Raw genomic sequence first — 12,641 nt, 5'->3', positions numbered from 1 at the left:
AATTTGTATCTTGAAATGCTTACATCAATAAAAAAGAGGAAAAGCAAACCAATAAATTTAATATGCAATTTAAAGAACTTGAAAAAGAACTAGTTAAAACCCCCAATTAAATACCAAATCAGAAAGAAGGGATATTAAAGAGATGTCTTATCTAAAATAGATGTAGACAGTATAAAGTGTCTGGAAATTGACCTGCCAAGACAAATCTGGAATGCATGAACATATAAAAACACTGTTTATTCAAATAAAGCTGGATCTAAATAATTAGAGAAAAAATAATTATTCATGGGCAGGCAGAAACAATATGATAAAAATGGCAATTCTACCTTAACTTCTCTACTTATATTCAGTGTCATCACAATTTAATCACCAAAAATTATGTTATTGAATTAGAAAAAAATCATAACAAAATTCATTTGAAAGAGCAAAAGATCAAGAATATCAAAGCAATTAATGAAAAAAATATAAAGAGAAGAGATTTAGCAGTACCAGATCTTAAACTCTATTATAAGGCAGTAATTATCAAAACTTTCTGATACTAGCTAAGATATAGAAGATGGAGCAGTCAAAAAAGTACATATAATGCAAAGCTGTAAATGATTATAATGATATTGTGTTTTACAAATGTAAAGATTTAAGCTTGAGAGATAACAATTCACTATTTGGCAAAAAATCATTGGAAAAACAAAAAGCTATATGGCAGAAATTGAGTATAGTTCAATATTTTACACCATTTATCAAGATAAGGTCAAAATGGATACATGACCTAGATATAAAGGGAGAAAGCATAAGTAAAATAAAAGAACATATTACCTAAAAAATTTAGAATGGGAGGAGAATTTGTAAATAAATAAGAAATATATACAAAAGAGTATATAAGTGTGCATACATAATAGATATATAGGCATATGTATATATACATGTTTATGTACATATACATACATATGTATATATGGATGAATAGCTTTCTTTGTGGTGGCAAAGAAATGAAAATTAAGAGAATGCCCATCAATTGGGAAATGGCTAAACAAAATGTGGTATATGATTATGATATAATTCTATTATGCTGTAAGAAATGATGAGTAGACAGATTTTAGAAAATCATGGAAAGACTTGCACAAAATAATGAAGAGTGAAATGAGCAAAACCAATAGAATGTTGTATACAGCAACAGCAATGTTCAAAGGATGACTATAAATGACTTATTCTGAGCTTTATAAATACTCAAATCACCTACAAAGGACCTTTGGAGGATAATGCCATCTATCTCCAGAGAAAGAACTTTTAAATTCATAGTATAGTTTTATATATGTATGTGTATCAATATCTATCTACTCATCTAGCTAGTTATACATATGTGCATATATATATATATATATATATATATATATATATATATATATATATATATGAGATAGTGAGACAGAGACAGAGAGAGGAGGGAAGAAGGGGGAGGGAGAGAAGGTGGGAAGAGAGGGAGAGAAAGGAAGAAGAGAAAAAGAGACAGGGAGGAAGAGAAAGGAAGAGAGGGAGGGAGAGAGAGAGGAGAGAAAGATCTGTTAAATGGGAGGGACCTCTACTCTGGGAGGGAGGGAAGAAGGGAAACAGCTTAGAAATTAAAATTCAATAACATTTATAAATAAAATTAAAAATAATAAAAATATTTTTTGGAAAAGAATTTTGGGAGCAGTCGGGTAAATGCTTTCTCTACTCTAACATCTTGGCCCCACCCCCAAAAGATTCCTTTGGACCTGAACTGCTATTGCATTTCCCTATTCAGCATGTGTGGGTTCTACCCTAGTTAAAATTAGATGCTGCAAGCCAAAGTGTCATTGCCTTTGGCTGGTCAACCAATAACTGATGAGATTAAAAACTACTACATGGAATGGCTCAGGCAATTTAAGAGGATTCCTACCAGTCATGACAGGGCTTGGTTTCCTTTCCTGGCAATGGTTATACTGACCAATACAGGAAATTCTTTTCCTGCCATTGGTCACTATTGACCCAGAAGCTATCTTACTATTGCCAAGGTTAAGAATATGTAGTTTAGCACCTACATGGGGTAAGAAAGGTTGCTTGGAAAGGGAAAAAGAAGGGGTGGGTGGGTCTGTAACCAATTTAAATGGGCTGTCTGAATTGTTAAATATGAAGTGTAAACAATTTACTGCATTTATTAGAAATCAATAAATACTACAAATCAAGGATTAATTTACTCCTTTGTTGATTATCTATGGTCTAAACTCTTAATACTAAAGAACGTGTCAATGATGCAAGGGAACTCCAAGTTAAGTACAAAGGACAGATGAATGAAGATTCTATATATATCCAGAGAAAAAGCCAAAAAAATAGAAGCATGTATACAATCTTTTACATGTATGTGTGTTTGTGTCTAATAGTAGTCATTTCTAGGGTGGAAGGAAAGAGGAAAAAAAGAAATTCACATGTTTCTATTATGTTTTTAAATGGCAATTTGTACATAATAGATTTGCAATTTCATGTGCAATCATCTTTTTATTATGTTATGATTTGGAATATTTGTTTTATTCCATAAATTAAAAGTAAAATAAAGATTTTTTTAAAAATAAAATAAATATTTTAAATAAGTACAAATATAACATAGTTCTTCCACTCTAAATTTATTTTTCAAGTTCTTAGTAATTAAAGATTAAATTGTGACCCAAAAATAAAAGGGAGAAATAATTAAATCAAAGTACTTCAAATGGCATTTTCATTGAAGATATGTTTCATATCTATATATATATTTTTCTTTCTATTCTCAGGTGAATTACAAAAGAGAAATGGTGACAATGGCCAAGTTAACAGAGTCCATGAGTAAGTACTTTTGACATTTATTTAGCCTTAAAAACTCTAAAGAAAACACAAAATGTTTTAAAATCTGTCATTACATTTAACAGGAATTTCTAATTCTCCCACCTCTTCCAACTACATTAAATGCTACACTGGTAATTAATGAAAGAAGGAAATCTATTATATTTTGTACCAGATTAATTCATTATATTATCCTAACTTAGTTGTATGTAGGCCAGAAGGCTGTAATGAAAGAATGACTCAGTAAGTCTTTGAAAAAAAATAATATGGGTTAAACTTAATTTAAATCATTGCACTAGAAAGCAAGCTATTGAGTGTCTTTATACAAAACTCTTTCTTGGAATCAGCTGGAGTTCTACAAGTAGCGAGGAAAGAAGCAAGGGCTTTCTGTCACTATATGTTTACTTGAAATCTGTATAGGTATCTAAAGTGAGGCAAAAGGAGAAGTATATTTGTTCATAAATGCTGGTTCAAACATTTCAAAAAACAGCCATAAAAATGATGTCCCTGAAGTATAGTCAACTTATAAGACTTTGAAACTTTCAGTAGATCTCTAAGCTAATATTTTGTTTTTTAATGTCAAGTACATATGAAAAATGTAAATTCCTACTCTTGAAGCTGAAAAGTATGGAAACATCTGCAAAAGGAACAGTTTAAAAAAATACACAACAAAAGACAGGATGTTTTTAAAAACTGCTTTGAAAATGGACACTATGACAAATACGTTTTTTCAGGCATTTTCAGGAAATTTTAAAAAAATGTATTCTAAAATGTAGTAACTATCCACAAAAATATATACTGTAATAAACAAAGATAATAAAAATAAATATAATGGTACATGAAAGCATAAACTGCATTGTGTATAATAAATTTAAAATAAGCATGTTAATTTTAATAATGTATTAATGAAAAAAATCCTGTTTGTTCCTTGAGCTCATCTGAAATTTTTTCTTACCTGTATTTTTCTGGATTTCAGTTTTGTAGTAGCAGCTGTTGTTTTAATAGTTGTAATTTATATTTATGTCATACTTTAATATTTGCAAAGTACTTTACATATACTATTTCACTTGATTCTCATAGCAACTTTTCCAGGTAAGTGTAATAGTTATTATTATTCTGTCTTTACTGATGAAAAAACTAAGACAGAAGTTAAGTAGTTTGTCTACAGTCACACTCTGTCAAAGAGTGGACTTGACATCAAATCTTCTTAACTCGAACTCCAATTGGTAGTCAGGGATTATACTATTATCTTGAATCTTTTTTTAACTCTAAATTACTTTCTAGCAGTCCATATATATTTACATATATATATATATATATATATATATATATATACACATATATATATTTGTAATGTTCATATTTGTCATTTCTTAGAGCGTGATATAATTCTATCATATCTATTAATCAATTTGTTCAATCATTAACAATCTGCTATGTTCTTTTCCTTTTTCCATTTTTTTATCTGTTAACAAATTACACTGCTATGAATATCTTTATGCAGATGTCTTCCCCTTCCTCTATTGAACAAAATTGTCAATGTATAGTCCTAACTATGGAATCACTAATCAAAAGATTCCCCCCATTTTCCTGCATATGTATTTCACCTACAATAGTAAATGACAATCTTACAGAAACTCAGTTATCATTAGAAAGAAAATGTTTTTCTATGATTGGTCTTTAAAATGTGCTTTGATTCTATCCGCACTCTAAACATTTTTTCTCATTCTACTGCTCTGTATCTTAGTAAAACTACGTTTCTTCCTGTAGCAAAACTAGTTGACACAATTTTTCATTCACTCTCTAGTAGTAATATTTGAAACAGCATAAATGATAGAAGATTTGCTACAAGATTGCAAAAGGGAAACTGCTCTTAGAGTTTTCCAAAAGAAAAAGAAAAAAGAGTCTGCAAACTATAAACCAGTGATCTTGGCTTAAATTTCTGAGGGGAAAAAATAATTGTTAAAGAGATAGTTGATAAACATTTAGAAAAGGAAGGAGTTATTTAAAAAACGCAGTATGACTTCTTCAAGAACAGTTTTTGTCAGACTAACCTCATTTCCTTTTTGAACAGTTATTTTTTATTAAGCTAGTGGATGAGAGAAATACTGTAGATATAATTTGTCTACATTTAAACAGAACATCTGATAAAGCACTTTATTTATTCTCCTGGAGAAGAGGGAGAAATATGGATTAGATAACAAATACATGGATAATAATACAAGGGAGCATGGATATAATATAATGGATTGGATTTTAATAATTAGTATATAAATAATTAATGGGTTGAATATAATAGATGGATTAAGACTAGGTGGATGAACAGATGCAAAAATAACTCTCAGTGTGTCACTTGTCAACACTGAAGAATTCTCCAGTGAATAACACATGTTAAGATCCAAATGGATTTGGTCACATTTGAACTCAAGTCTTTCTGAGGTCAGGCTAAGAAAAACTCAACTTCAAAAGTACAAGATAGGGAGGAATTATAAGATAGCAATTATTTTGAAAATAATCTGAGGAATACAAGTTTCATGATGAGGATTAATGTGATCTTAAGACTGTATTAAAAGGGAAATAACTTCTAGGGAACATCTAGGTGGCACATAGTGCATAAAGTCTTAGGTCTGAAGTCAGAAAGACTCATCTTCCTGAGTTCAAATCTGGCCCCACACATACTAGCTTTGTAACTCTGGACAAATACTTAACCCTGTTTGCCTCAATTCATCACCTAGAGAGAGAGAGAGAGAGAGAGAGAGAGAGAGAGAAGGAAATAGTCAACCACTCCAGTATCTGTGCCAGGGGAACTCTCCAATGGGGTCACATGGGGACACATAAACTTTTGGGAATAAGAGGTGATAGTTCCATTATATTTTGTCCATGCCATGTGGAACTCTGTGTTCCAGATTAGGTTATATATTGTAATTTTAAAATAATAACCTGGAGATTATCCAAAGAAGTGTAATCTGAATAGTGAAGACCTTTAAGTCCTTGTCATATGAGTACTGGTTAAAGGAGTTTGTAATCTTTAGCCTGATGACATGATAGTTATCTTAAAGTTTTTGAAAGGTTGCTATGTGAATGAGGAATTAAATTTACTCTGGCCACAGAAGACTTTGGGTACGAAAATCACAAGAGGAAATTTAGACCTGATGTAAGGGGAAAAAAACTTTCTAGCTTTTAGAGTGGACCAAAAATGAAACTGACTGTCTTAAGAATTGGTAGATTCTCCTCCACAAACTTCTACAAGCAGAAGCTGAGCAATTACTTGGTTCTTATGTTATAAAAGAGATTCTTATATGTGTTGGACCACATGATTGCTAATATTCCTTTCAAATTTCTGTAAGTCTTTGAAACTGTGATTCTGTGACATAGTGTATCAGATAAAAAAAAAATCACATATGCCAGACATAGTTTTATTTGTAAGTTGACTCTGTTCCCATTTGACATGATAGTGATACATTTCTATATTTTTTGTTTTGTTTTGTTTTCTGGAGGATGGAGGAAGGCTGGCAAATTGGACAAGTCTAGTAATCACTGAGGAAAAATGTCTGCTCTTTTTTACATCCTAAAACAATTTGCTTCATAGATGTCCTTGTGGTTTTGGCAAAAACATAGATTTCACATTGGTTCTAAGTGTAACCTTTTGTGAATCACTAAAGTCTTCTCATTGCTATGGGATGAAGCTGGCCTTGTTCTTCCTTTTTAGTTCCTTCTTTTATCCAAGATAAAAGAATCTCTTGTCACTTGGACAAGGATGATCATTACATCTGGAAAATCACCAGCCCCCTCTTTCTCAGCAAATAATCTTGTCCCCTGGCTTAATGAGAAAGCTAAGGCCATCCACCATTGTTTTTGCATCACATTTCTATATATTATCCTATTCTTTCTTCCTTTGCTCAAGTCTCAGAAGCAAAAGAAGCTTTTCTCCCTGCCAGGATTAAGCACCCATACCAATTTTATAGATATTTCTGTCTGTCTGTCTCTTCATATATACACATACACACCTCTTGTCTCTGTCTCTCTGTGTCATTTCTTTCTCTCCTCTTCTCCCCTCTTTTGTCACTTCCCCCTCTCCTTCTTTTCCCCTTCTCTCTGCTCCCCCCCTTTTATGTCTTTTTCTCTATCTCTCTCTCCTTTCCCTTCTATCTCCTCATCCCTCCCTATCTTCCTTCTTCCCTTGGTAGGTAGACTTTCGGCCCTAGTACTAGGCACCAGTCCTGAAATCAGGAAGAAGCTTCTTGGTGAGGTCAAATCCATCCTCAAACATTTACTATCTGTGTGATTTTGGGCAAGTAACTTAATCCTGTTGCCTCAATTTTCCATCTGTCAAATGAGCTAGAGAAGGAAATCACAAACCACTTTATTATTTTTGCCAAGAAAACCCCAAATGGAGTCACAAAGAGTCAGAGAGGACTGAACAACAATAAAACATAGACACTGGCTATTTTCTATTCAAACAAACTATCCCTCTCTCTTTTGCTCATTGTCCTTTTACTACTATAATTTTATCCTCAATTATATGAAAGAAAGCTAGTGAAGTTCTTCTAACTTGCTTGGCAATTTGGGTAATGCTTGCATCTAGAAAAGGGAAGCATATAAAGTCTTGAACTGACCTTCTGTGTTTTTTTATATAGCTTTTTATTTACAAGATATATGCATGGATAATTTTTCAGCATTGACAATTACAAAACCTTTTGTTCCAACTTTTCCCCTCTTTCCCCCCACCCCTTCCCTCTGATGGCAGGTTGACCAATACATGTTAAATATGCTAAAGTATAAATTAAATACAATATGTGTATACTTGTCCATACAGTTATTTTGCTGTACAAAAAGAATCAGACTTTGAAATAGTGTACAATTAGTCTGTGAAGGAAGTCAGAAATGCAGGCAGACAAAAAATAGAGGGATTGGGAATTCTATATAGTGGTTCATAGTCATCTCCCAGAGTTCTTTCTCTGGGTGTAGCTGGTTCAGTTCATCACTGCTCTATTGGAACTGATTTGGTTCATCTCATTGTTGAAGAGGGCCATGTTCATCAGAATTGATCATCATATGTTATTGTTGATGAAGTATATAATGATCTCTTTGTCCTATTCATTTCACTCAGCATCAGTTCAGGTAAGTCTCTCTAGGCCTTTCTGAAATCATCCTGCTTGACCTGCTGTTTTGATCCCTTTTAAACATCCTTTTAAACATTTTAAGTCATCGGCTTAGGAGACTCTTTATCATTCCTGTAAAAGTACCTCAGCTATATACACACTTGGATGTCAGACCCAAACTCCAATATTATAAGGAATCATTAAGGGAAATTCTGACTATGCTTCTGGCTAAGAAGGAGTCCTTGGAGAGGGAAAACTTCACAGTTGGGGTTTATTCATAGCACATAAACCACTAGTGGAACATTTATACATACTATTATAAACTTGATGGATTCCATTAATTTAAAACTAGAAGGAGTTTTAGAAATGACCTACTCTAATTTCCTCATACTACAGGTGAGAAAAATCAAAGAATAGGAGTAAGCATTATCTATGAAAGGGTTAAAATATATCTAGTTGCAGATGATACAATACAATCACAGGATTACGGATCTAGAACTCTCATTTTAGATAAGGAAATTTTGGCCCAAAGAGATTAATTAAGGTCACATAACTGGTAAATGTCAAAGTTAAATCAATAAGCATTTATTAAGCATTTACTAGTGCAAAACACTTCAAGATAACACAAAAGAAAAAAAAAAAAAAGATGTCCTATTCAAAGAGAAGAGGTTTAGCAATACCAGATCTTAAACTACATTATAAAGCAGTAATTATCAGAATGATCTGGTACTGGCTAAGATATAGTAGTTGGATTATTGAAATGGAGTAGACATGTACTGCATAATTGTAAATGATTATAATAACTTTGTGTTTGACAAATGTAAAGATTTAAGCTTGTGAGATGAGAATTTACCATTTGGTTAAAAAAAATGAGGTTGGAAAAACCGGAAAGCCATCTATCAGAAATTGGGAATAGATCAATATTTTAAACTATTTACCAAGATAAGGGCAAAATGACCTAAATAAAAAGAGATATCATAAGTAAATTGGAATAACATGGAACATATTACTTTATGGATAGGAAAAGAATTTATAAATAAATAAGAAATAGAGAGCATGGTGAGATGTAAAATAAGATTCTGGAAATGATGAAGTTTGGGAGATTTGAAGTTGAGTGGGGAAATAGTAGTTACCCTCTTCAAATAATATAGGATTTGGGAGGAGCCCACTCTTCACCCTCTTCAATAAATGGAAGGGAGAAATTCCATGGAGAGGAATTGCTGAGGAGGTATACTGGTTTCATCTTGCCGTTTAATAAATTTCTAGAGATGATAAAGTGTGGGGAAGCATCCAGATGTAAAATGATGAGTTCAAAAGATTCTCAAGAGATTACTGATTTCAGAGGATTGTGCTTTTTTGTACAAAATAGGCAATCAAGGCCCCAAAAAGCAAAATTATTTGTTCAATTTAATGACATTTAATGTTATATATATGTATATATGTACATATCTACATCCATAGCACAGATAGATGTGCATTTTAAGAAGATCAATTTAAACATCTGTGTGAGGGTTTAACTGGAATGGAGAGAAACCCTAGGCAGAGAGACCAGTAGGCATGAGGTAATGAGATCCTGCACCAGTGTGGTGGCCAGAGAAGAAAAGGGGGCATATATGGGGAAAAAATTATGAAGATAGGATTAAAGACTTGGCAACAACTCATATATGGGGAGGTAGGAGGGAAAGAAAACATGAATAGTTGAAGATGACTGCTAGGTTGTGAGCTGGTGTGACTAGGAAGATGGTTGTATTCTTCAAAATATTATCAAAGACTTGAAAAAACAATGAATTTAATTTTGGTGCTCTCTTTCTCTTTCTCTGTGTGTGTGTGTGTGTGTGTGTGTGTGTGTCTGTCTGTCTGTCTGTCTGTCTGTCTCTATTTGGGTCTCTGGGTCTCTCTCTCTCTGACCTCTCTTTCTATCTCTGTGTCTCTGTCTGTTTGTTTGTCTCTCATCTCCCTTCCTCTGTCTTCCTGTCTCTCTCTGTCTGTCTCTATCTCTCTCCCTCATTCCTTCCCTCTCTCCCTCTTTCTCTCTCTCCCCCCTCCATCTCTGTCTCTTTGTCTGTCTCTCACCTCCCTCCCTCCCTCTATATCAGTCTCTGGCTCTGGCTCTCTGTCTGTGTGTCTGTATGTCTCCTTCCTTCCCTTCCCCCTTTCCCTTTTCTCCACCTCCATCACGCCTCTCTCCCTCTTTCTTTCTCTCTCTCTGTCTCTTCTTTATTTTTTCTCTTTCTCTCTCCTCCCTTCCTCTCCTCTCCTCCCCTCTCTCCTTCCTCCCCTCTTTTTTCCATCTTTCTCTGTCTCTCACCTCCCCCTCCCCCGCTCACTCTCTCTCTCCCTTTCCTCCCTCCATCTGTCTCTGTCTCTCTCCTTTCTCTCTCTTTCTGCATCCCTCCTTCTCTCTCTCTCCCCATTGCCATTTTACATCGCTTCAACCTAAAGGAAAAATAAACAAATACATTTTTAAACTCTTTACTCACACTTCCTCTGTTCTCCTTACCCACCTCCCACAAATTGCCACCCAGTTTCACTATCCTCCATCCTCCCTCCCACCACCTGCCACCTGGATCCAATATATTACTCCTCCCTCCCACAGCCTGCCACTTTATTTCACAATCCTTTCCCTCCCACCAATTGCCATTCTTATCTCTCTTTCCCACTCTTCACACCATTTATCAAACATTGCTTTCTGCTCACCCCAAAGAGGACAATGGTGGGAAGTGAGAGGATACACCTGATGGAATAAAAAGTGATTAACAGTGCACCTAGGTCAGGCTGTAGGATACACTTTTACATGCCTCATAAATTTCTTGGTCTCTCCCCCAAAGAGCTAAAGACTGAAAGGTAGAAATGTTAATTTGGGGAAAGTGCCCAAAGGGATATGAGATATATTCTGTTTACTTAGGAAGAGTGACAAGAGGAACAACATGATTACCAACCTTAGAAATAAGTGGAGATAAATTAAAAATGCAAAACATGTGGATAAGTAAGGCTGAGTCTAATGTTTTTACCTAAAATATAAATGAACAAATAATAAGAGGTTTGAATATAAAATACAGAATTTTTTTTTAATTAGAATTCTAAAGAATACAGAAAGTCAGGGGAGGAGAGGGGAGGGAGGAGCAGAAGGATACAAAAACAGTTGAGAGCAAAAGGTCCTTTTCTTAGAAAAAGATGGATAAAAGCATTTTATCTAAGGAATTAACTTTTCATTCTCTTTTGGTTCTGTATGCCTCATTTAATATTCCCAACAAGAATGGCTGGAGCTCTTTGGTATATTTTTAGAAAATAATCTGTTACCCATTTGCTCATTCCATGTAGGCCCCATCCCTTTCACATCTTGTTTTGCCTAGTTACCCTGCTGTTCCTTTTTCTAATGTCATGCATACTAGGTGTGGCAGCAGGTACTATTCCCATAGGATCAAAAGCACTCATTATGTCTCCCTTGTTTTCAGAGAGGTTATTTGACAGGATCCTGAAAGGTTCAAGAATTTGATTAAATCTTTGAACAAATTAAAATCCTAGATTGGTAGAGAATGTAAGACATTGACTCCCTACCATGGCAGCATATGGACAAAAGGAGTGGTATGCTTCATATGAATGAACAGCTGAAGAATTCCATCATCTTTGGGAAAAAAAATCTACTTTCCAGATTCAAAATTGTTAAGAATGACATTCTAACGACTCTAAAGATCATTATATTAAGGTTAGCAGAGATTCATATGTTCATATGTTTATAAGCTTGTTGTTCAATTGCTCAGTTATGTCTTTCTCCATGCGACCCTAAGGAGTTTGTCCATGAGATTTTCTTGACAAAGACACTGGAATGGTTTGCCATTTCCTTTTCCAGTTTCTTTTTATGGTTAAGAAAACTGAGACAGATTAATGACTTTCCCAGGGTCACATAACTAGTAAGTGTCTGAATCTAAATTTGAATTCAGGTCTTATTGATTCCTGATTCTTTACTCTCCACTGCACCACCCACTGCCTCATGTTTAAGGTTACAGTATAAGCACAGAGATTTCATACAGTATATTAGTGAGAATAAAAAAGAATTGTTTCTTTTTATAAAAAAAAAAAAAAAGAAAAATCAAAGTTTCCTTTAAGATTAGTAGAATAGAATTCCACTTATGAATTCAGCAATCCCATTTTTTAATAAACATTTAAAGGCAAGTTTTTAAAAGTAATAAGGGCTAATTCATCCAGGTTAAAATGCCTTTGACATAAAAAAAAAAAAAATGCAACGATATTGCTACGGAAATTCAAAGGCAAAGAAATCCAAAGAACAAGAACAGAGGTTCTTTATATCTTACAAAGGAGTTTGCTCCTCCAATGATTTGTTTTTGATTGAAAATTCCAGAGCCTTCCAATGAATGTGTTTAGACAAGATTTGAACCTTCTAACTAATTGTTTGCCCAAAGGACTTAGATATTTTCAGATTCAGATATTAATACAGATCAAGGCAATGGACTTGAAATATTTTTTTATTTTTTACAACAAAACAAAATGCACAAATAATAATAACAAAGTACTTTGAACAAATATAAAATATTGATTCAGTGAGAATAAAACTGAAATAATTCAGTGAAATACTAAAAGTCAAACTATTTAATTAAACATTTTAATTTAAACACATTTAAGATAAATATAGGATAATATCTTTTTAACATCTTGAATTTTTTTATAAATTAATTTTAGTTTTCATGTCTT

The 12,641-nt window shown here is 33.5% G+C and overlaps 1 protein-coding gene across 2 annotated transcripts in view; it reads left to right on the top strand.

Annotated features, from left to right (window-relative positions):
• KCNJ6 (potassium inwardly rectifying channel subfamily J member 6) overlaps positions 1-12,641 on the top strand; it is a 179,743-nt gene that overhangs the window by 46,003 nt on the left and 121,099 nt on the right. For both annotated transcript variants that reach the window (XM_074300648.1, XM_074300647.1), the window contains one exon: positions 2,781-2,832. In XM_074300648.1, coding sequence (XP_074156749.1) covers positions 2,799-2,832 — 34 coding nt within the window. In that variant the 5' untranslated portion in view covers positions 2,781-2,798. The remainder of the gene's footprint in view (positions 1-2,780; positions 2,833-12,641) is intronic.

Source organism: Sminthopsis crassicaudata, chromosome 3 (genome assembly GCF_048593235.1).
Source record: "Sminthopsis crassicaudata isolate SCR6 chromosome 3, ASM4859323v1, whole genome shotgun sequence".
NCBI classification, from domain to species: Eukaryota; Metazoa; Chordata; class Mammalia; order Dasyuromorphia; family Dasyuridae; genus Sminthopsis; species Sminthopsis crassicaudata.
Note: the sequence above shows the minus strand (reverse complement) of the source record. Positions and strands in the feature narration are given on the sequence as shown.